This window comes from Agelaius phoeniceus, chromosome 8 (assembly GCF_051311805.1).
Source record: "Agelaius phoeniceus isolate bAgePho1 chromosome 8, bAgePho1.hap1, whole genome shotgun sequence".
NCBI lineage: Eukaryota > Metazoa > Chordata > Aves > Passeriformes > Icteridae > Agelaius > Agelaius phoeniceus.
Genome location: NC_135272.1, coordinates 29,780,128 through 29,804,583, shown reverse-complemented (window position 1 = coordinate 29,804,583; position 24,456 = coordinate 29,780,128). Strand labels below are relative to the sequence as shown.

The 24,456-nt window shown below is 55.1% G+C and overlaps 2 protein-coding genes across 2 annotated transcripts; both read right to left on the bottom strand.

Moving 5' to 3' along the window:
- Positions 1-4,639: 4,639 nt before the first annotated feature.
- FOXD2 (forkhead box D2) lies at positions 4,640-7,204 on the bottom strand. Its single transcript, XM_054638543.2, is given in 3 exon segments — positions 4,640-6,215; positions 6,217-6,260; positions 6,263-7,204. Coding segments are annotated over 3 exon segments (1,329 nt in total). The 5' UTR covers positions 7,053-7,204; the 3' UTR covers positions 4,640-5,720.
- Positions 7,205-22,673: 15,469 nt separating this feature from the next.
- Positions 22,674-23,840, bottom strand: FOXE3 (forkhead box E3). Its single transcript, XM_054638592.2, has one exon. The coding sequence runs from the start codon at positions 23,838-23,840 to the stop codon at positions 22,674-22,676; it is 1,167 nt and encodes a 388-aa protein (XP_054494567.1).
- Between the last annotated feature and the right edge of the window lie 616 nt (positions 23,841-24,456).

The following is a 24,456-nucleotide window of genomic DNA, read 5'->3' as shown; positions in this document are numbered from 1 at the left end:
GAGCTGCTCCGCAGCCCACCGGGCACAGGCAGGGGAAACGCTGAGCCCGGAATCGCTCCTGGTTCAAAGGAGCGGAGACCCCCCCCTCGCTGCGGCCGAGAGAGATTCCCGGGGGTGGACACAGCTGGAAATCGGGACAGAGTGGGAAAGCGGCCCTCGATGTACCCCAGAAGAAGTGGGTGAAGCAGGAAAGACAGCGAGAGAAAAGGGAGGAAAATAGAAAGGGAGAAAGATTAAAAGAAGGAGAAAGAGAGTGGAAGCAAAATAAATAGAAAAATAAAAAGGGAAACCGTTAAACGGGGTAAGAGTAAATGAGAGAGGAAAAGAACAATGAAAAGGGAGAAAGATGAAAAAGAAGAGAGAGAGAAAGAAAAACAAACCAAAATAAAATGGTTAAAGAGGGGAAAGGGAAAAACCAAAACACAAAGAAATTTAACAGGGTGGGGAGACAGAAAATAAGAAAAAGAAAGGAGAGAAATAGAGAGAGAAAAGAAAGAGAGAAAGAGAGAAAGAGAGAAAGAAAGAAAGAAAGAAAGAAAGAAAGAAAGAAAGAAAGAAAGAAAGAAAGAAAGAAAGAAAGAAAGAAAGAAAGAAAGAAAGAAAGAAAGAGAAAGAAAATTAGACATGTGGAAGAAGGAAAAAGCGAAAGAAAACGAAAGAAAGAGGAAAATAATTATAGAAAGATGAAAAGAAGGGAAGAAAGGAAGAAGATGGGAAATTACAAAGGAGAAATAAAAAGTAAAAAATAGAGCGGATAAATAAATAAAAGGACGAAGACGGAGGAGGAGGAAGGTCAGACGAGCCGTAGTGCGGGAGGTGAGGGCAGAGCGCAGAGCCCCTGCCCCTCTCCTCGCCTGACAGACGGACACAGGGGCAAGCACAGGTCCCTGACCTACCGCGAACATCTCCAGGAGATTTCAAAAGCACCAATTTAATTTCCAAAGCAATTTTCCCGCGGCTGAGCCAACAGCTCTCCCTGCCCTCTCCAGATCGGAAAACGGGAATTTTTTTTTTTTTTTTTTAAACCTTCTCGTTTCTCTACATTCTTCTCGGGGAAGGAAAGAAACGAAAGAGAGATGGGGAGGGAAAGAAGATGCTGCAGGGCAATGTTTTCAGGTCGGGCACTGGGGCACAGGGGATTGGACGTTAATATTAAATCCTAAATTCACCGTGAAAACGGGAGTTTCTGCGCAGTCACAAGGAAAGGCCAGGGCAGTCCTGGAGTAAGGATCAAACTATTGGAAAAGATGTTCTTGATGTCATAAGGTGGTTTTTATAATCCAGGATGATTTATTTTTGTTCGGGGCCGCGAGAAACTAGAAAGAGAGAAAAACAAAAAAACTACCGGAGAAAGGAATAAGATCTTGACCTTTCCTAATTCTCCAAATCAGCAGTAATGGGAAGCAGAAGGTGCCAGGGGAAGAGGCAGGGGGTGAGGGCCGAGCGGGGCCGGGCGGGCCGGGGTCCCGCACCCACAGCCCGCAGCGGGCGAGGGAAGGGCCGCTCGCTTCCCTCCGCGGGATCCGCACCGCTTAACACGGGCTCAGTTAAGCGAAAGCAGAGAAAGAAATTACACACACGCAGCCCTCCCGCTGTGGTCCCGACGGGGATATTCCGGGGCAGGATCGTTTTATCCCGCCCCGACAAACCCGAGGAGAATCCCCCGTTTTCCGCCTCTCCCGGGCTGCGCACACACGGAAATCCGCCGCGGAGTAACTACGCAGAGAGCGTCGCGGTTTTGCTACAAGCCTTTCATCTGACATATAGAAAGCAGAGGAGTGGGGGCACATTAGGGAAAAAAAAAAAAAAGAAAAAGAAAAAGAAAATCTCCATGAATGCGTGACCAAAGCCAAAAGCAAGTCAGGAAAATCTGCACCCCCCTTGTCCTACTCGGAAACAGCCGCCGATCCGAGAGGGAGAAGTGGGGAAAGAAAAAAAAACCCAAACGTACAGAAAAGGATCGGGCTCCTGGAGGGTTTTCCCCGGGGTTTAGCACTGACAAAACCAACTCCCAAAAGCAGCCCCGAGAACCCGGGCTACGGAGCCTACGCACGGGAGGGGAGGAAAAGGGAAATGCTAAATCGCCTTTTTGGCCAGGGACTCCCAAGCAGCGACTGCAACAGCTAATTATTTTCCTTTCAGTGCTCGGTTATTGCTGGTGTCCTCCTCGCCTCCCCTCCAATAAATAAATAAAACCCTCCTTTAGGCAGCGAGGCGTGAAAAATGATCCTCGCTGAACGCTTAAAAATAACGTCCCGTGAAGATCGGGGCCGCGGAGCCAGCCAGCCCCGTAATTAGGGGCCATTATCCGTCCCGCCTTGCCGAGGCGAAATTTCTCGTGAAACCCCCGAGCCGAGCCCGGCCAGGGCACTCCGGATCCAGGGGAGACCCCCGGGTCCTTCCCGGCCGCCCCCAATTCCGGGCAGAGCCGCATCCCGGGGGCGCTCCCCAAGCCACGCAGACGCTTGCAGGCGGCGTGAGACTGATCGGGGCGCGGAACGAGCCGCGGTGCTTCAGGGAAATTCAGGGAATGGGCAAAATTCTAATGTTAGAGACGCTTGGGGTTCTTCCTCCCAAAATAAAACCTCGACGGCGCTTGCAGTCGCAGCCCCCGCAGGTCCGAGCGCGACCCCTCCTGCGTGGGTACCACGTTAAGGGCGGGAATCCCCCGCTCCCCAAGTCAGGTCAGCTTCAATCCTGTCCGGCCACCGCGGCTTAAAACCCCTCAATGACTCCGCAAGGCGAAAGGAGACGAACGGAGCCGGGGAAAGGTGTCCCAGTGCCAGAGCCCCCCCGATCCCCCTCTCCTGAGCGTGTGGGGGCAGGGGGCTCTCCAGGGAAACACCGCTTCCCTGCAGAGGACCCCCCTCCATCCCTTCCAGCCCCGAGACCACCAACTTGGAGAACCCATTGCACCGGCGGGACTGCAGGGGCCACACGCCTCCTTCATCCCTCCGGGCATCCACTGCCATTTCTTATCCGCTCCTGGCACCCTTGGCTCCTTTTCCTCCTGCGCTTCACGAACAAACAAGCCAAAAATTATTTAAAAATCGCTACTTTATGTTAAAATAACCAGCCCCCCTTCTGCCAGGCACACAACCACCACCCAGCCTCGCTGCACATCGCTTTCTTCCCTCGGATCCCGTCTCCTCAAAGCAGGCTCGGTTATTAAAAGAGGCTGAACAAAGATAGCCCCGAGAGCAGCTATCAGCGCATTTTAACTTCATCAAAGACTTCGGGGGAGAGGGAGAGGAGGGGTCTGGCACCTTCTAGTAATGAGCTTGTCAGGAGCACCCCTGCCAGAGCAATTGAACAATTTGCACACAAGCAAAAGAAAAGGAGAGTGGAGGGAGGGAGGAAGGGGAAATGCTACAAAAGCCCCTTCAATTTCCAACCATGTGCTTGGCAATCTGGAAAATAGATTCATTGGCCTCCTCTTTTCTCCCATGTCGAGTCTTGTAGCCCCTTTTGTAGGAGCTGGACATGAAAGGGAGACAACCAAGTGCCGGACACGAAGATCGCTTTTCAAAAGCAAATGTGTGTGAAGGCGAGATGTGAGACCGCTCGCTGCGGGGAGGCGGCACGTTCAGGAACAACATCAACAAACTGCGCGGAGGTTCGAGGTGGCACAGACAGGGGCAGCCGAGGGGGGATAAAAAAGGGATGGGTGGGGGAAGAGAAAAGAAAAGCCGATCCCCCCCTGCTCCCCGGCGCACACCGCCCGGCTCCTGCTCCTGCCGGAGCCCCGGAGGGCCCCGCACAAAGCCCCGTGCCCGGGGAGCGGCTCCGTCCCCGCTCCCTGCCTCGCACGGCTCAGCTTTTTTTTCCTTTTTCTCCTTCTCCTTCAGCTGGCTGCCCGGTCAGAAAGGCCTCGATTCTTTCGATCAGGGTCCCTGCCAACAAGCAAACCAAAGAGCCACGTTTGGTCCCTGAAAAAAAAAAATAAATTGGAAGGGGGGGGAGAGAAGTTTGGAAGAGAAGGGAGCGCTTTAAGATGTTTATTTACTTTGTAAGTTGTTGCAAAATTTAGGTAGAGATCAAGTTTCATTCGGTCATTCAGATACTGCAGGCCCGAGGGGGACGTGTATGCGGGGGGAAAACCCTCCAACTTATTTTCGCTTGTGTCAACTTTTCCAAACAAAATAAAAAGAGGTGGGGGGGCGGAGGGGGTGAAGAAGGGAGAACCTTTTTCCCGGCCGCCACCTCCTTCCCTCTGAAAACACGCGGGATAATTTTTTGGTTTTGGTTTTGTTTGGCTTTTTTGTTTGGTTGGTTGTTTTGGGGTTTTTTGTTTTGGCTTTTTTTTGTTGTTTAGTTTTGGTTTTTTTTTTTTCCCCTGGGAGATACCAAAATCCAAGAAATAAAAAATAAAATTAACAACAACAACAACAACAACAAAAAATATCCGGGGATCTTTTCTCTCGCCGGCCCGCGGACCCGCAGCGGGGCAGGGGCGGCGCGGAACAGCCCCGCGCAGGCTGCGCGCCCGGCCGCGGAGGGGCTGCTCGGCCCCTGCCGAACGCCCGCCTGCCGCCGGCCCCAGGCTGGGAGCCTCTGGCTTCCCCGAGGCCCGAGCGGGGCTCTCGGCTCTCAGCGTGACAAAGGACATGGCAAAGAACGATTTGGATTGGTTTTGTTGTTTTTTTGTTTTTTTTTTTTTTTAAACCAGGTCACAAACATTTATTAATTTACACCAACGGTGGACAAAATTCTGTTGCCTTTTCCACATCAAATTATTCACAGATTCTCTCAATAAAATAGATATGACGGATGCACAACCAGTGAAGAGTTAACTGGACTCCGCTCATTAGCTCCCGAATAATCTATATACAAATAATTACCAATACACCAAAAAACCCACGCACGGAGGGGGTGGGAAAACGGGGATTAAAAAAAAAAAAACCAGTATGGGAATTCTCCAAACTTCCTGACGGATCCGATTTTCTTTTAAACGTGCATTTGAATGTCTAATTGGGGGGGGAAAAAAAAGAAAGAAAGAAAAAAACCCCTCAGTCCTGAGTTTCACCGACTTTTCTTCTTAAAAACAAAGAAACCTTAAACAGTGCCTTTTAAAACCAAACCCGAAGCTTCAAAGAAACTAAAAATAAGATCGGACCATTAAAACATTTTCTTTGAGAGCAGGGGAGAGACGGACACACATGGCAAAACCACCCGGCACGGAGACTGGCAGGAACGAAAACGGGCTCGCTGCGACCGGGGGCGTCCGCAGCTCCCCTGGCCGCTTTCCCAGGCGATCTGGGGGACCCCCGCGGAAAACCCGCACCTCTCAAAGGAAACATTTCCGACCCTGAGACCGCTTCGTTCTTCACATGCCCCCCCTCCGCCCCTCACACGACGTTGCGTGTTCAAGCAGCCCAGGTCCCAGCTTATGTTACGGCCACTTTATAAATACGCTTTGGCGCTTGTAGGACCAAATCGTGTTATTCTTTCCCTCCTCCCGCCCTCCCGATTTGTTGGATTATTTTTTTTTTCCGACTAAAGAGAGACAAACAGATCTGGATGCCACTGAGCCTGGAAATTAAGTAAAAATTAAAAAAAAAATTTCCTACCTTAAAACACAACAGGAGGAGATGGGGGGGGGGGACACGGGGAGAGGGAAGGGGAGCAGTTTCGGAGGAGCGGGGGAGAGCTGGAAAGGGGCCGTTTGCTTCGCGACTCTCCCCCCCATCCCCCTCCCCTTCCCCAGTCCCCAGCACACTTTAAAAATGACAGCTGCTGAGCGTTGTGATTTTACTGGAAAAGTTCTGGGCCGGCTGCAGGAGCGGCTCGTGTGCCAGGCTGACCTGGGGCTGTGCCGGGGCCAAGGCGGGGCTCAGCACGGCCAGGACCTGCGCCGGGGGGCCCGCCTGGCCGGCGGGGTAGGGCGCGGCGGGCGCGACGCTGGGGTTGGTGCTGGGCGGCGGGGGCACGGCCCCCCCGATGATGTTGTCTATGGAAAAAGAGGGCCGGGAGGGGTGGTTGGTGCCGCCGCTGCCGCCGCCGGCGGGCGAGGGGTCCGGCTTGAGGGTCTGGAGGAGGGCGGCGGGCAGGGCGGTGGGGCTCAGCTGGGGGTGGTAGAAGGACTTCCTGCAGTTCAGCTCGCCGCCCAGGAAGGAGGGCAGCCCCGAGGCGGCGGAGAAGACGGAGGCGGCGGCGGGAGGCGGCGGAGCCGGTAACGGGCAGTGCGGCGCCGGGAAGGGGAAGGCGCCCGCGGCGCCGCCGCCTCCGCCACCGGGATGGTGGTGGTGGTGGTGGGGGTAACCCTGGAGCTGCAGGCCGTAGTTGTAGCCGTAAGGTCCGTAGGCGAAGCCGGGCAGGAAGGCGGCGGGGTCGGCGGCCCCGGCCCGCAGCAGCAGCTCGGGGTGCGGCGGGTGCAGCTGCTGCTGCCGCTTGAAGCGCTTCCTCCGCCGCAGGAAGCTCCCGTTGTCGAACATGTCGGCGGACTCGGGGTCCAGCGTCCAGTAGTTGCCCTTGCCCGGGTTGCCGGGCTCCCGGGGGATCTTGACGAAGCAGTCGTTGAGGGAGAGGTTGTGGCGGATGCTGTTCTGCCAGGCGGGGAACTTCTCCCGGTAGTACGGGAAGCGCCCGCTGATGAACTCGCAGATCTCGCTCAGCGTCAGCCGCTTCTTGGGGCTCTGCAGGATGGCCATGGTGATGAGGGCGATGTAGGAGTAGGGCGGCTTCACCAGCGGGTTCTTCCCTCCCGCGCCGCCGCCGCCGCCGCCCGCGGGCGCCTTCTCCCCGGGCGCGGCGCCGCGGGCGCAGGCCGGCTCCGAGCCGCCGGCGGGGGACAGCCGCTCCGGGGACCCCCCCATGCGCGCCTTGGCGGCCCCGCTCCGCGGCAGCGCCAGCCCCAGCGGATCGCCGCCGTCCTCCTCGTCCTCCTCCTCGTCGTCGTCGTCCTCCTCCTCCTCCTCGCTGTACTTGCCCCCATCCTGGGGCGGGCCCACCACGTCGATATCCGCGTCCTCCACCTCGGAGAGCGGCTCTTCCTCCGGGGAGCGCTCGGACATGATCCCGCAGCCGCCGCCGCCGCTGCTGCCCAAAGTCATTGTTGTGCGGCCGGGGCGGCCGGGGCCGGGCTCCCCCTCCCACCTAGCGGCGGCTCCCGGGATGGGCCCGGGGCCGTGCCGGAGGGCTGCGGCCGCCGCTGGGACTCCGCGCCCCGGCGCCGCCGCTCCGCTCCGCTCCGCGCCCCGCTCGCCGCGCCGCTGCTGGCGGGGCAGCGCTGCCGGCTGCGGGGTGGTGGCTGCGGAGGGAGGGGCGGCGGAGGGGGCGCGGGGCGGGGGCGGGGGGACCGGGACGCCCGTGGGCCGGGCAGGGCGCTTGGGAGCAGCGATAATAAATAATGGTGATAATGATAATAAAAGGAGAGAAATTGAAAAAAAAAAAAAAAGGGGGGGGGGGAAGGTTAAAAAAAAAAAAAAGTGGGTTTTGTGACGGCTCCTTGTCTGGTTGGGGGGAGGGAGGGGGAGGGGGAAGGGAGGGGCAGGGGAAGAGGGAGGGGGGAGGGCAGAAGTGGGGAAGGCGGCTCCCCCCTCCCCACCCCTCCCGAGCTGGGACCCGGTGGAAACGCTCCCACACTGCGCCTGCTGCCGGCGCTCCCCAGGCCTTTATACGGCCGCCCCGGCATCACGTGGCGCCCGCCGCAGCCCCCACGGGCACGATGAGGGACTGCCCGGCCCGGTCCCCGGGGAGCGTGTCCCCCGCCCGAGATGCTTTCGAGGAAAGGCGCTGCCCGCTCCCCTGGCGCTCGGATGCCCCCAGCTTGTCTGGAGCCGGCTGCTGTAGGAGGGGGGCGATCGACGCTGGATAAAGCCCCTCCCCGCCCCAAGCGCCCCGCGGTGCTGGAGGCTCTCAGACCCCATTCCTGCGCGATGCGACCGTCGCCTTCCTCCGCCCGGGGGTCCGCGGAGGGTCCGCTCGCCCCCCCGAGGGCTGCCCATCCCCGAAGCCGGGAAATGAGCTGCGGAGCTCCCGCAGCCTCGCCGACAGGGACCCTCACTCCGCCAGGACCGAGCCTTCGGCCCCCTTGAGGGGTCCGGTGAATTTGGGGATCCCCGCTCCCCTTCTCCACGCGCTTGCGTCACCGACACGTCACCGCGGCCGGAGCACCCTGCCTGGAAACCCGCCTCCTCCGAGGGCTCCCACCGAAGGGATGCTGCGCCCAGCAGGTGCGGGCCGGAGGGCGAGAGGCAGCGCTCTGCCGAGCCTCTCCCCCTGCCAGCAATAACCAAAGCGAAGGCTGTGCGTGTCCGCGGGGTGCTGGGACCGTTCCCGAGTCCCGCATCCCCGCCCGACGCGGCCGGCCCGGCCGGGCCCAGGAACCCCTCGGGAAGGGGAATATCCTGCGGCCCCGGGACCCTCTGCCTCCGCTTCCCTGACGGCTGCAGAAGGAGGGCGTGGGCAGCAGACACCCACCTTGTCGCGGGCTGCGGGCGAAGCGGGAGAATTTCCTGCTAAACAGAGGCGCACGAGGGCCCCGGGAGCCACCGCAGGGTCCCCGCGGGTGGCAGAGCCCCGCTGCCCCCCTTGCGCTTCGCTGGCGCACTCCGGGGAGCGCATCCACGGCTGAAGCTGCCCAGCCCGTGGCCCGTAGGTGGCTGTGACAGCAGGTTGTCCCTGTCTCTATCGCGGACGCTTTGAACCACGCTCGCGCTGTTAGGTTTTGGTTCGGTTCGGTTTGGTTTTTTCCCTTGGAGGCTCTGCAAACACGTATCTGCTTTCCCGTGGGAGGATGCTTGGGGAGGGAGGAAGGGGATGGGCTCCTCCAAGGGGGTACCACGAGGAGATGTCCCCCCGCCAGGGCCACGCTCGGCAGTGTGAGAATCCGCGGTGATGAATTGCCAGGCTCTGCCGTTAACAGGTGCGAGCATTTGGTGATAAAATCTCCAGCACTAATACCGGGGAGCCGGGCCAAACAGCTGCGCGGCCCCGCTTCCAAATGCCGGTCACAATTACTCAAGCCCTAACGACTCGGTGCACAGGCTCGGCGAATTCGGTGGGACCCCGAGGAGAGGGCAGAAGCGGACGCCTCCGTCCGCACATCTCCAGTGCAAGCAGCGATTTCAGAGCCGGAGCCTCTGCGCGGAGTCGGTCGCATCCTCCTTCCTCGCCGCCAGCGCGGACATCGGGAAGAATTTCTCGATCGGAGTGGAAAAGTAGAGGGGAAAACGTGCTGAGAGTTTCTCGGGAAGGTGGGAAGTGTGTCCCGCGGGCGCGTCTCAGCTCTGGGGGAGCTTTCCTGAGCTTTCACTTTTATACTTCTTCGATGCTCCTAACCTGTGTTCACAACACATACGCATCTATCTCCCTCTCATAAGTTTGCGTGTATATACATATACATATATGTATTCAACTGTATCACTATTTATTTTCTTTCTTTTCCCGATATATTATTTTTCATATATAGAAGTATATATAATTGTCCAACACAGAGAAATGCCTCAAAGATGCCGCATCTTTCCTACTATCATTGTTTAAAGTCTCCGTTCATCAGCCCGGTGGAAAAGCAATGGGAAGAACAAATGGAAGAGAACGGAGAGGGAAAAGACCCGAGCCGCTTTCCATTTTTATTAAGTAAAATAATAGTTATGCCTCCCCTACATAAACGAAAGTGTCATAAAAAATTCCGAAGCAGCTGCCAGAGATTTCGACCACACACACAACGGGGCGATTGAATTTCCACTTGGTGCATTTCATGGCAGCGAGGAACCGCCGGGAGCTGCGCCTTGTGCCTCTGCAGGGCGGCGAAGGGGAGGGCAGGGGGGGCAGCAAAGTGTCGCGCTGCGAGCGGCCGGGGGCAGGGGACACCGCCCGGGGGATGCTCCGGGGCAGAAGATGCTCGGCTGGCCCCCGATCGCTCCGTCCGCAGGCTGGTCCCGCACGGCTCGAAGTGAAACAGATGCGGGTGTCTGCAGCCTGCCCACCCTGCCCTGCCCCGGCCGCCCGCTCTCCCCCTGTCTGCAGGGGTGGGCAGACCTCGGGGAGAGCCCCCGGCAACGCGGAGCTCGGGTGGAGCCGCTTGCTGCTATAATTATGGTCATGGGGACCCCGATGAGGTGGAAAGTGTACGGGGGAGGCGAGAAGGGCTGATCCGAGGCGCTGCTGATGGGATGCGGCCGGTGCCTTGTCCTGCTCCCGCCTGGACCTGGCTCTGCCGCGCAGCACCGCGCACCCCGAGCAGCAGCAGCGCGCCCCGGGCACCCGGCACCGACACCATTCCTGCCTGTTTCGAGGCACATTGTGGTCCCCGCTTAAGTGGGGGATGATCCACAATGGAACGAGAGGGAATGAATCCCGCTCTCTCTGTCTCCGAACGGCTTCTGTTCGCCGAGTCGGTCTCAGCCTCGGCTTTGCCACGCAAGATCGGCTGCAGAAACGAATCAAAACGAGAAAAAGTACCTAAACTACACCCGTCCCGAGACGATTTAGAAAAGGGAAACCCTGGAGTGAAACAAACCAGATGGTCGGATCCCAGACACGGTGCACACACACTCACACACACACACACACTCCCGGCCATGCATCCACACACGGAGCAGCGGACGCGTTTTAATGTTCGCCGGGGTAAGAAATTATGTGGTCTCCCGAAAGAAAAACCCTATTGATCTACACGAAAAAATTGCTTTGTCATCGCCCCGCTGAGCCCGGGCATGCTAGGCTGAGAGGGAAACATTTTCCCTTGAGCAGATTTTTAATTTTTCTGCTCTCCTCTCTGCAGTATTTCCTTACAGGCAGCCTCGCTTCCCGTTTGAAGCCAACTCTGCTTTACATTTCACGTTAAATTCCCGTATCAAACGTGCGTGGGGATGAGTGCTGCTGGAGTGGAGAGAGTCTTTAAAAAGTCTCAAAAGTAGGGAAAGAATAAAAAATAAAGGCCATCAACCGATCATTATGATTTTTTTTTTCTCCTTTAAATTGATTTTCACTGTCTTTCCTGCCTGCCTTAATGAGGTGTTTGATCCAGGCGTGTGGGGTCGGTGTCTGATGCCCTGCTGACGGCTTCAGCAGGTGGATCCCCACGGCCGAGGTTTTCCCCCTGGGTGTCCCAGTGTCTCCGCCCGGGTCGGAGATCCTCAAAGCTGCGAAATCGGCCACAACGACCGGGAGCCTTTTTTGTGTTTTGTTTTCCTTTGGTTTTCTGGTTTGTTTGTTTGGGCTTTTTTTTTTTCCCTCACAGGGAGAAACAGTTGCCCTGACCGTGGGCCCAGGGCGTTATTTGGTGGGGGTGTACCCGGAGGGCAGAGCACGAAGCCCGGAGCAGCGCAGGGTGCAATCGCTGCTCCTGCCCTGGCACCGGCCGTGCCCACCCAAAGAGCATCTCCCGGCGCGGGGGTTTAGCGGGGGAAAGCCCCGGGAAGTGAAACTCTTGGGAATTGTGGAAAGTTCAGCTCCAGACCAGCCCACGTTGCTCCCACACCCTTGCAGATGATCTGTTGGGTTTGTGATCCGTAATCGTTCTTGCTGCTTCTGCCGAGCAGCATCTAAATTCGTTTATTCCGATGAGAACCGCATCTACAAGTCCCCCAAGGCTCAGTGATGGATTTTTCTTTATTACCTCGTTATCAAGCTTGGCTGACCTCTAGCTTCTCTAGAAAACATGAACAAGACGGACCTGCTGCTGCCTGGGCTGCCCCAGGGGGCTCTTTTTCCACTTATGTGATTTCCTTTGATATTATTTCTCCTCTTTCCATATCCAAGGCTCAGACCTTCAGTGCTCCCTGCAGTTCAGCCCTTTTTCCAGCCCCTCACTGCCAGCTCCCAGCTGCAAAGATCAGTTTGCAGCCTGCACACCACGAGCTCCCAGCACAGGGAGGTCAGTGGGAATGGTGGTGACAGATAGTGAGAGATACATGAAATTCCCGGATTGAAAACCCCCAGAGCCAAGTGCCAATATCCATCCCTGCAGCGTTCAGATGTTGGACAGCTCGGGTTTGTTGACTTTTCAAATGTAGGTGTCTCAAAATCTGCACCAAAAAAGGCCTGGATTTGAATGAAGGCTTTTCCCAGGATCACTATTTGCAGGGCTGAGCCCCCATGAAACTTTGGAACACAATTATCCCTGTATTTTCTGTTCCTCAGATGAGTGGGAACATGGTAAAACCACATTCATTTAAGTGCTATGATTTGACTTCAGGACCTTAGTTTTGAGCTTGCAGTTCCAAAACTTTGCCTCCTTCTCTTTCTTCATAACAGATCCCATCCCATGTGGGTTTGGAGCCCACTAGGCAAGCTCATACACAGCTTAACACTCAGCTGATTAACTCTGACTTGCTCTAAGCCCCTTTTTCGTACCATTCTTCATCAATCTGACATGAAAAGAGATACACACACTTACATGACTCAAAAGAACACAGCATTTTCAAGCCATAAACCACCAGGTGCACTTTTGAGACTCACCAAAGTCAGCTCTCCTGGTTGCCATAAAAAACACATTAGCCAAAGGCCAATGCATGTGGAAGGCAATTATGCTCTGGCACATGGCAATGTGTATAGAACAGCCTGGTAACTGTGCCTACCACACAAGGAAAAATATCCCTGTGAAAACAAGACTGCTAAATCACTTCATTCTTTCCAAAATCCCCTGAAAATAGAAGGAAGGATTTTCTGGGGTTTTTTGGGAGGTGAGAGATATATGTGGGAAGGAATCAGATTTTCCAAAAGTGGGTGCACCAATGCAAGAACTTGAATAATTGGCCAGACCCACAAGGATTTAGAAACTCATGATGAGGCTTCTGAATCCAGGTTTTCCATGTTAGCATCTGATCATGCCAAACTTGTCCAGGAAATCCCTGATGCTGAGTTTTCTGCATTCAGCATTTCAGCAGCTCATGCCCACCTCACCCACTGAGGTCACAAAAGTCCATTTCTGCCAAAGTGCCAGTTGAGGACCTTCAACTTGGGTGCCAGAAGCAATACAGAGAGGACCTTCAAAGGAGGGAATGACAGAGAAGGTGGAAAATTACTGGAATATAGCTTGATCAGTATAAAAAGGTTTTAGCTTTTTTTTTTTTTTTTTTTTTTTTTCTTTTTTCTTTTTTTTTTTTTCTCATGTATAAAATGGTTGGGGATAGGAGTCTTTGTGGAAGTATTCAGCAATGTCCAGCTGGGAATCAGATCCTGGTCCATCTGTACCCTTCTGAAAAATCAGCCCTGCATGAACATGCTGATATCTACGGAGCTGCCTTGCAAAGAGCTTCTTAAATACATTTTGCCTCTTGGCCTTATATAAGATTGCACAGAAATATAGCACAGGGCTCCTTTTCCCTGTTCCCATCTTGGGAAGGAGTTGAATAAACAGAGAGAAACAACTGCAACATTAATTATGGGAAGAGATCTCACGCATGTAGAGAAGCAGAGGCAGAACCAAACCCCTTATTTAGTAAAGGACTGCCAGGTGGAGAAATTATTTAACTGCACCACTTTAATAATGTGGCTGAATATGCACAGAAGGGTGAATCTCAGCTCCAGATGGGTGTGAACTTCAGTTCCTTTCTTCAAACCACTGGAAGAAATTGCAACCCTGAGCTGCACAGGGGCAAGAGAGGGGAAACCTATCAAGACACAGATTAAAATTAATCCAGCCACTCTGGGGGTGTTGAGGCTTCACATACACATCCCCCCTTCTTGCACTTACTGCAGGTAAACTGCTGCTTACTCTTGCTGGGAAGAGGAAAATGGATCACTCACATGGAAGAAACAACACTGAGGGCTGATGAAGGAAAGGCTGATGTTTCATATCTGGCTTTATGTTACTTGGAAATTTCTATGATTTCTTCAAGATGGATATTTAGCATCACCCAGCTAACTGGATCCCAGCAGTGCTCAATATGAAATGCCTTTTCTTATTACCATTTTCCAGGCTTTTTTATAGTCTAGCTGTTGAGCATTCAAATTGTGATAGAAGAGGACATAAGTTGAACGTTCCCTGAAAACACATGGCTGGGGTCCTGCGGGGATGCAGGCTGGTGGGCTTCCCTCCAGTGCAGAGATAAGCGTGCCATCTAGAGGAAATCCCTTTCATTGCCAGCACTGGCAGCTGAAAATTATCCAATAAAGCATAATTAACCTCTGGCTCCAGAGAAAATCCTCCACCCGTGCCCTGCTGCTCTGAGCTGCTGCACAGGCACGCCGTGGCAGGCTGGTGATGCACTGAGGCATCGGGGTGGTTTGGGAAGGTCCTGGCTGCTCGAGGGACATCCCAGCCCACCCTGGCACCAGCTGGCCTGACCCTTCCCCAGAGCTGCTGTCAGCTGCCCAGTCCCCCCCTCCCTGCCCTGCAAAGGAGGAAAAGGCGATGTGGGTGTTTCCATAGCACACGTGTGTGCCTGGGAAAGGCAGGGAGGGGCGCATAGGGCGGGATGAGGAGGCGGGATGGATCAGATAATGCCCTCCAGTGGCTGCCAGCAGGGCTGGACCCGCGGTGCCCATGGCCAAGCCACAGCTGAGGCCCCAGGTGCAATAAGGGAGGCGGTGGTGGGGCCACCTCCTCCACCAGCAGCTCCCACCCTGTGGAGCACATCCCTGTGGAGCCCCTGGGGGCTGGCAGGGGTGTGCAGAGCACAGCCTACAGTGGGGAGGGGGGTCTGGCCTCCTGTGGGGCAGATCCTCATGTGCACTCATTTTTCCCAAAGAAAAATCTCCATGGCTACATTCCCATCCTGGACTGCTCTCACATGGTGCTGCTGGCATGGGCAGCCTCACCCAGAGCTTCAGGCATGGTTGTAGGTCTGGGACATGGGACAGCTCCTGGGCTCAGTCAGCTCCCTGAACCTCACAGCATCTGTATCCCACACCTTTCTCTTTTTCTGCCACCTCCACTACAGCACATCTGCAGTCACCAGCACAAGGCTGTTGTCCCACTAATAAAAACAAACTCTTCCAGCCCTAAAGACAATTGAAAAACAGTGATCTGGGTTCAGGCAGAGGGACAAGTGCTACTCCCCAGCAGGCAGCTGTCTTGTAAAAATGGGAAGCCTTGCAAAAAACAAAACCTTCAGAGATGGAGAAAGAGCAGGAAAGATCACACACAAGAGAAACCTTATTCTGCAGAAAAAGCAGGTGCATGCTGCAGCAGGGATTACTTGGACAGGAGCTGTTATTGCATTGATTTGTTCATATTCTGCAGGATTTTTTTTACATTTTCATCACTTTTACTGAAAATTATTCTCATTTTCCACACCATCTCAGAAACTCTCCAACATGTTCCTCTCTGATGCTGTCAAGTAAAGCTGAACTCCAGCAGCACTTTTTAGGTTTTAATGGTCACCTTTTTCCATTTTGAAACCTCCACACCTTCTCACCCATACCTGAGGGCTCTCAGGCTCCCCTCATGACTTGGAGATGCTGCTCTCACCACTGCACAGTTGTTGTTCTCTCCCACACTCCATGGAAGGCAGGGAAGCTGTGGATGTGTCCATGGCTCACTGCAGGCTCTTGTCACTCACATGGAGCAGAGGGTTTCATGGCACAGCCCTGGGAGCTCCTGCACTTTATACATCTCCTATTTCCTGTCATTACTGAGAAGAGCCTAACTGCAGTAAAAATCTGGGCTCCAATCCTACAAACACTTATGCCTGAGCTTAACTCTAAGCACGTGAGCCGTCAAAGGGGACTATTCATGTGCTTAAAATTTAAGCATGTTCTTAAGAGCCTGCAGGCCTGGAGTCTGTCAGTGGAGGGATTTGTGCCTTAAGCCCATATTCTGGGTCATTATCCTTTTCATGTCTTCTCTGCCATCTCAGAAGATGCTTCAACGGGGAATTTTCAAGTTCTTCAATAAACTTTGTCTTCCAGAGCAGGCTGGATTCTTGCCTATTCTATGGGGCAATTCTCCTGTGTTGCCTCCCCTCCCCCTGTGAGCGATAATCCTGTGCTATTTCATGCTTGGCCAGACAATTAAGCCCTCTTGCTGCTTGGCTCTGTCTTTGTTATGTATAATTGTTCCAAATAATTAGCCACTATTGCACGCTATTCTGAAACTACTTTGTATTGCAATTATACTTAGAGGGTGAGCATCAGCTGGGCAGAATCCAAGCAGCAGACAGCCTGGAAAGAAAGGGCTCGGAGCCGGGGGAGGACGGATACGTGCTTAAACCAACACTGTGGAAAACCTAACAATGAGTAACCAGGCAGAAGCAAATGCGGCTTGCAGAGGGTCTGCGGCTGGTCTGGGGGTCCGGCGGGGCTGGCCACAGGGCCTGGCCTGGCTGTCACCTGGCTGCCACCTCGTGGGTGCTGCCCACAGTGCAGGAGGCAAAGCCGCAGCCCGCTCCCATCGCTTCCGTGGCGGTCTGAAAGGAGCATCTTCACCAAGCGGCCGCTTCAGCCACCGCTAGGGAACACGAAGCTCTGCGGGGATGCGCTTGGGGTCTGGCGAGAAAATGCTCCCTCCTAATTGTGTCTTTGGGAGGGCAGAACTTGGGATTTCTTGAGGGTGAAGGCTCTGGACGATGATTGGCTTGGCAGCTCCTGTTTTCCCATGGGTAAACACATTTCTGTTACAGAGTGCTGCATGGGATGCTCTCAGCAGGGAGTTACAGCTCCATATAAGCATCTTTCTGAAACTGAAAATAATAAGGCACAGCAGAGTCCCCCCAGCTCCCTAGCTTTACTCAGACTCCTGTCTTTCAAGCAGAGAACATGTGAAAAGGGTACAACCAAGACCTGACTCGGCCTGACCTGCACAGGTGAACTAATTCCTCTTCTGAAACCCATGGCCTGCTCTGAGCAAAGAGCCAGGGAGGTCAGTGAGCTTGGACAATTTTGTGCTTTTTGAGGTCCATTTGCTCCAGCCAGATTAGATCACTTGAAACCTCCTGAAAATGGATCTACAGATTAAATTTGGTTTCCAACACCTGATTAGCAGGAGAGTTTTAAAACCAAGATGAGATGACTCTGGTGCAGATGGAAAGCACCCAAAATGTCTGAGACCATCAGGCCCATTTTCTGCAGAGGTCACACCCTGCTGGTTTGGCTCAGCAGTGTTGATGCAAATGGAAAATGAACTTTTCCCAGGTGTGTGAGTGGCTCAGGGACACCTTTTCTCCGTGCAGCACCCTGAGCTGCCACAAGCCAGAGCTGCTTGCTGGTGCTGGCATGGCACAGTTGATTCATTGCATTCATAAACTGCTGCAGTGGAACCACTTCAGCAAGCACAGTACAAAGGCTGTGAAATGACTTCATCCCAGGTCTCTCCCAGGAGCTTGTAGGTGTTGTGCTGCCAATGCTCAGTCTCTGCTGCTTTGCCTGGCACTTGGGGTGCTGTTAATGCTCAAGCCAGCCCCCAGCCCTGCCATTCAACCATCGTGCAGCACATTTCAAACACAAAGTCAGGCTGCCAATGAGACTGGCTGCTGCAGAGGAGTGATCTGTCATCACCAACCCCTCCCCTTCCATCAAGGATGCAGATTCTCACTGTGCTTCTGCTCCTTTCCCTATTTTCACTCTAGGGAGGAGAGCTGCTGCAGGGGACAGCCAGCACAGCCCAATCCTGTATCCTGTGCCCAGCGATGGCTTAGGAAAAGGGTAGAAGAAGCTATAGCCAGAGAAACCCTTTCCTTTGAGACCTCCTCAGAATGAGCAAGTGTGTTTTAAGCCCCGAGGTTGTATCCAGCCCACCGTGTTTCACAATTGTCCCTAAACAAACTCCACTGTTTCTCATCGCACTGCACCCCAAAACTCCCCAATGTCCTGACCCCCGGCAGCCGTGAACAGCACCTGCAAGGCCGGGATGCTGCCGGGATGAGCAGCTGAGCACCCCCCGGGAGCCGGGAGCGGCTTCCCAGGGCTTTCCGCTGGAGGTCAGTGTTGGCCTGAGCACTGCCGGCTGTCCCTCTGGAGGTCAGTGATGGCCTGAGCACTGCCAGCTGTCCCTCCGGAGGTCAGTGTTGGCCTGAGCACTGCCGGCTGTCCCTCCGGAGGTCAGTGATGGCCTGAGCACACTGGGTGTCCCTCCAGAGGTCAGTGATGGCCTGAGCACACTGGGTGTCCCTCTGGAGGTCAGTGATGGCCTGAGCACTGCCAGCTGTCCCTCTGGAGGTCAGTGATGGCCTGAGCGTGCTGGGTGTCCCTCCAGAGGTCAGTGATGGCCTGAGCACACTGAGTGTCCCTCCAGAGGTCAGTGATGGCCTGAGCACGCTGGGTGTCCCTTTGGAGGTCAGTGATGGCCTGAGCGTGCTGGGTGTCCCTTTGGAGGTCAGTGATGGCCTGAGCACAGCTGGCTGTCCCTCCAGAGGTCAGTGTTGGCCTGAGCACACTGGGTGTCCCTCTGGAGGTCAGTGTTGGCCTGAGCACGCTGGGTGTCCCTCTGGTGGTCAGTGATGGCCTGAGCACACTGGGTGTCCCTTTGGAGGTCAGTGATGGCCTGAGCACGCTGGGTGTCCCTCCAGAGGTCAGTGATGGCCTGAGCACTCTGGGTGTCCCTTTGGAGGTCAGTGATGGCCTGAGCACGCTGGGTGTCCCTTTGGAGGTCAGTGATGGCCTGAGCACACTGAGTGTCCCTTTGGAGGTCAGTGATGGCCTGAGCACTCTGGGTGTCCCTCCAGAGGTCAGTGATGGCCTGAGCACTCTGGCTGTCACTCGGGGCCGTGTCGCCCCTTCCTTGGCGTTACAGCCCCGCAGTGAAGCGGCGGAGGGCAGCGCGGCGTTGTTCTTGCCCTGTACAAACACAGCAGCTCCATCACCTGCTCCTATCCTTGTAGGAACTTTCTGAATGTAAAGGATCTAAACTTTACATAGCAGAAGTGGTGGTCGACTCCCAACACCTCGATGAGCTTAGGCAGTGCTGACCCCCAGATGCTAATTTGTTAAAATCTCATTATCACCTGGCAAACCAACCTCAGCTGGTCCCACTGCACCTACTGCCCATCTCCCCATCACTGCCTGACTGTACCAACTCAGCCTTGACCTCCAAGAAACACCACTGAATGTCTTCAAGCTGTGTATTTGCAAAGGGCCAAGTATTGCATAGAGTAACAGCAAGTTATGGTGCAACATTTCCAGCACTGAGACTGTCAGTGAACAGCTGGCAGCATCCAGAAAAAACCTAACACTACCAGAGGGACTGATAAGTTATTCAGGAAATGTGTTTCAACTAAAATTCCAGCTAGTGCTGCGTTTGTTTGCAACAGGGTGGAAAACACTATTTATAGTTTGGGAGTATCATCTGGAAAGAGCATTTCTTGCTGCTTGTTTGAACCTCTTGGAAGTAGCAGGAAGGTGGTAGAAGCGTGAAAAGCGCAGAATGCTGCTGGGCACAGACAGACACAGCAGCTCAGTTGGTCCTCCCTGCAGAGCCAGAGTTTCCCAGGGAAAAACAAACATCTTTTCAAAGTGGCAGCTCATTTTGGCTGTGTGCTTCTGAACGTGCAGCCTGGGTTATCTGAAATCAGCCTGATTTGCAAGGAGTTATTCCCTGAGAAGTCAGAGAAGATAGCCCAGATCACCACTAAATCTCTTTGGTGCTCGGGATGGATTCCACCTCCCCCATCAGCATCTCACAGGCTCAGGACAGCTCTCCCCACCATGGGGATGTCCAGAGCACCTCTTGCCATCACCCTGAGGTATGACATTCTTTCCACTATCTCAGAAACTACAGAAAGTTTTTTGTGAAGAAAAAAAAAACAACCCTCTGTCTTTTGTGTGAGCTCGAGATTGTTACAACTGTCATGACATAATATTCCCTTAACTCCCTAAATAAAGAGGGGAGGATTTCCAAGGAGACTTGATTTCACAACTGAAATCTGAGTGACAATTACTCCTGTTTCATTCAAATCCCTCTTATTCACTCAACAGGGACATCGAAGAGACACTAAAACAGATGAAGAGCTCAGGTATAAACTTTACAAAGCTTAAAACTACTCTGTCCCAGCAAGGCTCATGCTTTACATGACACCTTAATCCTACTCATTTGCTAGATTCACCCTAACTGTAAACAAAGCTTTGAAATGGAAGCTTAAAAACCTCGTAGGGATACATTAACTTAACCAAGAACACACTCTTAAGGCATTAGTTTAATGACAATCACAATACAAGTTGCCAGAGTTTTGTGCATGTGAGGATTAATATCTACAGGAAAAAGAAGAAAAGGGGTTTGTTCCCCCTGTCTTCCAGCTGTTTGGCAGTGAAAGGCCCACGGTGAGGGTGGTTTATTGGTGCTTTCAGGGGGCTCTGGGCTGTCTGGCAGACAGGGATATTCCAGGGAAGATGTGAAACCCAGTGCTGCCCACCAGGGGTTGTCCCAACACACCAGGATGGGGTGATCTGCTCTCTCCAAGCCCGGTTTGGAGGGAGTGAGCCCACTGTGGGGACTCACTCACACCAGAGCCTCCTTGGCTGAAGATTCCCCCTCTTGCACAGCACAGGGGCGGGGTGGATCTCTTGCAGACACATCCCTAAATCTGGAGCTGGATGCCACTCTCCAGAAAGCCCCACAGCAGGAGGGCACAGGCAGCTGGGGGACAGGAGCAAGTCACAGCCCAGCCCCCTTCAGCCCAGCCCTCATGGCTCCACCAGCACCTGAGTTAACACCCAGACACACCAGGAGTTTGGAAAGCCCTTTCCAGCTCCCTGCTGTCTCCAAGGTGACCGGGAATGAGCCAGCTCAGTTTGGTCTGAGTTGTCACGGCTTGCCCAACTCTTCCCAGGGCATCCCACTCAGGCAGAACCCCAGCATCTCCTGCCCACCCCCTGCAGCCAATATTGGTTTTATTCCAGGTCAGTAGCTGGTTCTGCCCTGCTTCAGCAGCCCTCCTGCTCAGGGTGCAAACCCAGTGGAGTCACAGCCCCATCAGCCACCAGACCCAGTGCTTCTGGCACATGTCTGGCTCTGACACCCTGGGTACTTAGGCAAGACTCCAAAAGTTCTTTTGTTAGCAAAACATTGCAGGATCGGGCCCTGGGAATGAATGTGAGCTATGACAAATGTCCTTTCTGCTGACTGTCCTTGCAAGTGATTATTTCAGCACCCCCCTAGGTGATCTCTGCAGACAATTTGTCACAGGCAGGCACGTTGCAAATTTCCATGAGACAGAAGGTGTCTGCCTATAGATATTGTGTGGAGAGAGCCAAAGTATTTCAAGGGCTAAGTTCTTTCACAGTGCCCTTTCTGAGCAGGGTTATTGTCAGGGGAAAAGCACAGAAGCTGCTGCTGGGACCAGGGTGGAAGCTGAAAGGGTAAAGCTGGATAGACCAGAGATGGCACTCAGCAACTCAGCTGAAGATGGCAGACCAGTTTTTAGAGACAGATGGAGGCCAAATTTTAAGGAAACCCAGAAGGAAAATGCATTTTCTTCCCTCTACTCTCATAGTAAACCCACTCTGTTTCTGTGGAGCACATGGAATGAAAGAATGAAAGGCCACAAGTCCCAAGCTGTGGACAAAAGCTGATTCCATGGTACCTGCCAGCACACCAGCTTTTGTTCCTGCCCAGCAGCTGGGGAATGAGATGCTGTTTTACACCAAAGACCAGATGACTTCCAACTTCTTAGAAAGGAGAATGCCATGGGGACTACAGAAAACTGCTCTGCTTCAGAAGACACCTTTGAAAACAAGGAGAGAAATCCTAGCTTGGCACTTTTACCCAAAGAATGTTTGCATTTTTAAAAAATATAAATCTGGGGATGGGGAGTTCTCCCTTCAAACCTTGTCAGGTGGTCTGGCTGGGAGTCCTGCAAATAAATAGCAGCAGCCCAGCCAGTGAACAGGTTAGAATTTTAATTGATTTTGTTGCTAAGAAGAAAAACTGTGATCTCCTAATTTGATGGGCTAAATCAGAATTTCACCTGCATGGGATTCCTTGGAGGGAAGACACATTCTCTTTATGCAAATGGGAAACTATCAAGTCAAGTAAGAGCTGCTGTGGGCAAGCCATGCAGGAATTACCATTTGGTGTTAAGAAAATCATAATAAAAGAGAGAGCTTTAAGAAGCATCACTAAAAATGTAAGATGTGGCAGTGTCACAACAGCAGCACAAGTTACAACATCTCCCACCAGTTACAAAACTATAATTTCCTCTTGCCAAGATCTGTCCAGAGCCAGAGGAACATCAGCACTGGTCATGTTGGAAGAAAAAGCTTTATTTTAAAAAAGTCCTTTCTAACAATAAAAGTAATTTTTAAAAATAGTAAAAAGAAGTAGTCAAGTTGGGGTTTCTTTTCCTACAGGGAAAGGAAATCATAAACATCTTAAATATTCATTTAAAATCCAGTGAACTTATTTAGTGGTTTGGGGGGCTTTTTTGGTAACTTTCATTCCACTTACACGGGAGGCACTCAGGGAAGAGAGGAAAAAGCCCATTTGAGAGAGAGTTCCTGCATGTTACACCATGCACCCCCCTCCTGAGTGTGCTCCTGCCGGCCCTGGGGGTGCCCCGGGGTGCGATGCTGCAGGCTGGGCACAAGGACAAGCATGGGAAGCCCTGCCTGGCAGAGCCACAGAACTCCTTTTCCGGGAAGGAACAGAGCAGATAAGCAGATATCACCTTCCTCCGCTTCAGAAAAAGAGAGAGAGAGAGGAACTGAGTCCTGCCACACGCGTGTGTCCGCACACAGCCCGGAGCCCGGGACCCCCGATCCACCCCAGCTGAGCCCCACGGGAGGGAGAAGTCCGCTTGTCCAGAGCCGCCGGTGGGAGCCCGGGGATGCCGGGCCCATTCCCTCAGCCCCGTCCATCACATGTAGCGCTCCAGGCCGGCGGGGAAGTTGGGCTGCCTCATGTACGTGTTGCTGGAGCCGAACTGGCCGAGGGGCGAGGCGGAGAGCCCCAGGAGCTGCTCGCCGTGCTCGGCGCAGGCCGGGGGCCGCATGGCCGGCAGGGCCAGTCTGTTGGGAGCCCCGTAGAGCTGCGGGCTGCTGGGCGAGTAGCTGCCCTGGGCCACGGGCAGGTGCGGGGGCGAGGCGGCGTACGGGTACGCCAGGGAGTTGGGGCCGGCCCGGCCCAGCAAGCCGGGGCTGACGGGCTGTGCCTGGAAGCAGGGGGGCTCGGAGCTGCCGGCAGAGCAGGCAGGAGCCAGCTCGGCCCCGGGCAAGCCCAGCGATGGGTGGCCCAGCTCGGAGGGCGGCGAGGGCTGCAGGGCCTGCTGCCCGCTGATGAGGCTGTCGATGCTGAACATCCTGGGATGCTGAGCCGGCGGGGCTGCCCCGGCCGCGTAGGGGTGGAAGACGCTGCTGGAGAGCTGGGGGCCGTAGCCGGGCGAGCAGAGGGCATTGGGGTAGGGCGCTGTGGGTGCCGTGGGGCGGCCGGCGGGCGGGGGCGTGAAGGCGCTCGAGTTCTGCATGTAGCCGGGGTAGGTGGTGATGTCGGTGCGCTTGAAGCGCTTCCTCCGCCGCAGGAAGCTCCCGTTGTCGAACATGTCCTCTGCGGCCGGATCCAGTGTCCAGTAGTTGCCCTTGCCGGGATGTCCGGGCTCCCGGGGGATCTTGACGAAGCAGTCGTTGAGGGTGAGGTTGTGGCGGATGCTGTTCTGCCACTTCTTTGGGTTCTCCCGGTAGAAGGGGAAACGCTCGGTGATGAACTTGTAGATGCCCCCCAAGGTGAGCTTCCTCTCGGCGGCGTTGGCGATGGCCATGGCGATGAGGGCGATGTACGAGTACGGGGGCTTGCCCCGCTGCACCGGCCGCTTCCTCCGGCGGCCCCCGGCGGCGGGCGGCGGCTCCTCGGGCGGCGGCGGCGGCGGCGGGGCCGGGCTGCCCCCAGCGCCCCGCGGCTCCGGCTTCACCGGCGGCGCCTGCGGAGAGCCCCGCGGCGGCCCGGGGGAGCCGGGGCTGGCCGCGGCCGCGGGGCTGGGCGCCGGCAGCGTGCACATGCCTCGCAGGCAGGGGAAGCCGGCCGCGTTCATATACGGCCCTCGCCTTCCCCCTCCTCCTCCTCGGAGGATGGGGGGGAGCGGCGGGAGAAAGAGCCCCCCCGAGGGGAGGGGAAGGGGAGAGGGAGGGGAAGGGGAGGGGGACAGGCTCGGCGGCAGCTCCCTGCGATGGGGAGCTCGGTCCCGAGCCGCTTGGCAATATATAGGGCGGTCGCCCCCCCGGAGGGGCGTGCGGTGCCGGCCCGCCCGGCCCCTCTCCCCCAGCGGGAGGAGGAGGCCCCCGGGGAGGGGTCCCGAGTGCCAGGACTAAATCCCCCAGCCTCTCCTGGGGTTCCTTCCACGGCCATGCCCCCGAGCGGTCCCTCCCCCGGGGGTCCCGGGGCCAGCGCTGCGGCCGCCTCTCGTCCCGGCCCTTCACCGCGGCGCTTCGCTGTGCTCGGAACTGCTGCTTCCTCCCAGGAGAAAAACCAAACAAAACGAGTCCCGACGGCCAGCCCGGGGCGACTTAGGTGCCGCTACCAGCCTCCAGCAGTGGAGCAGGTAATCTCCCTCCGCAACCCCTCCTGCGCTTGGATTTCGTTGTCTTTTCCTCCCGTGAGAAGCGCTCAGAGGTGGTGGCCCCAGCTCAGCGCCAGCAAGAGCCAGGGGC

Bases quoted from the DNA above. Each gene is read 5' to 3' on its own strand.
- FOXE3 (XM_054638592.2), bottom strand. From the start codon at position 23,840: ATGAACGCGGCCGGCTTCCCCTGCCTGCGAGGCATGTGCACGCTGCCG.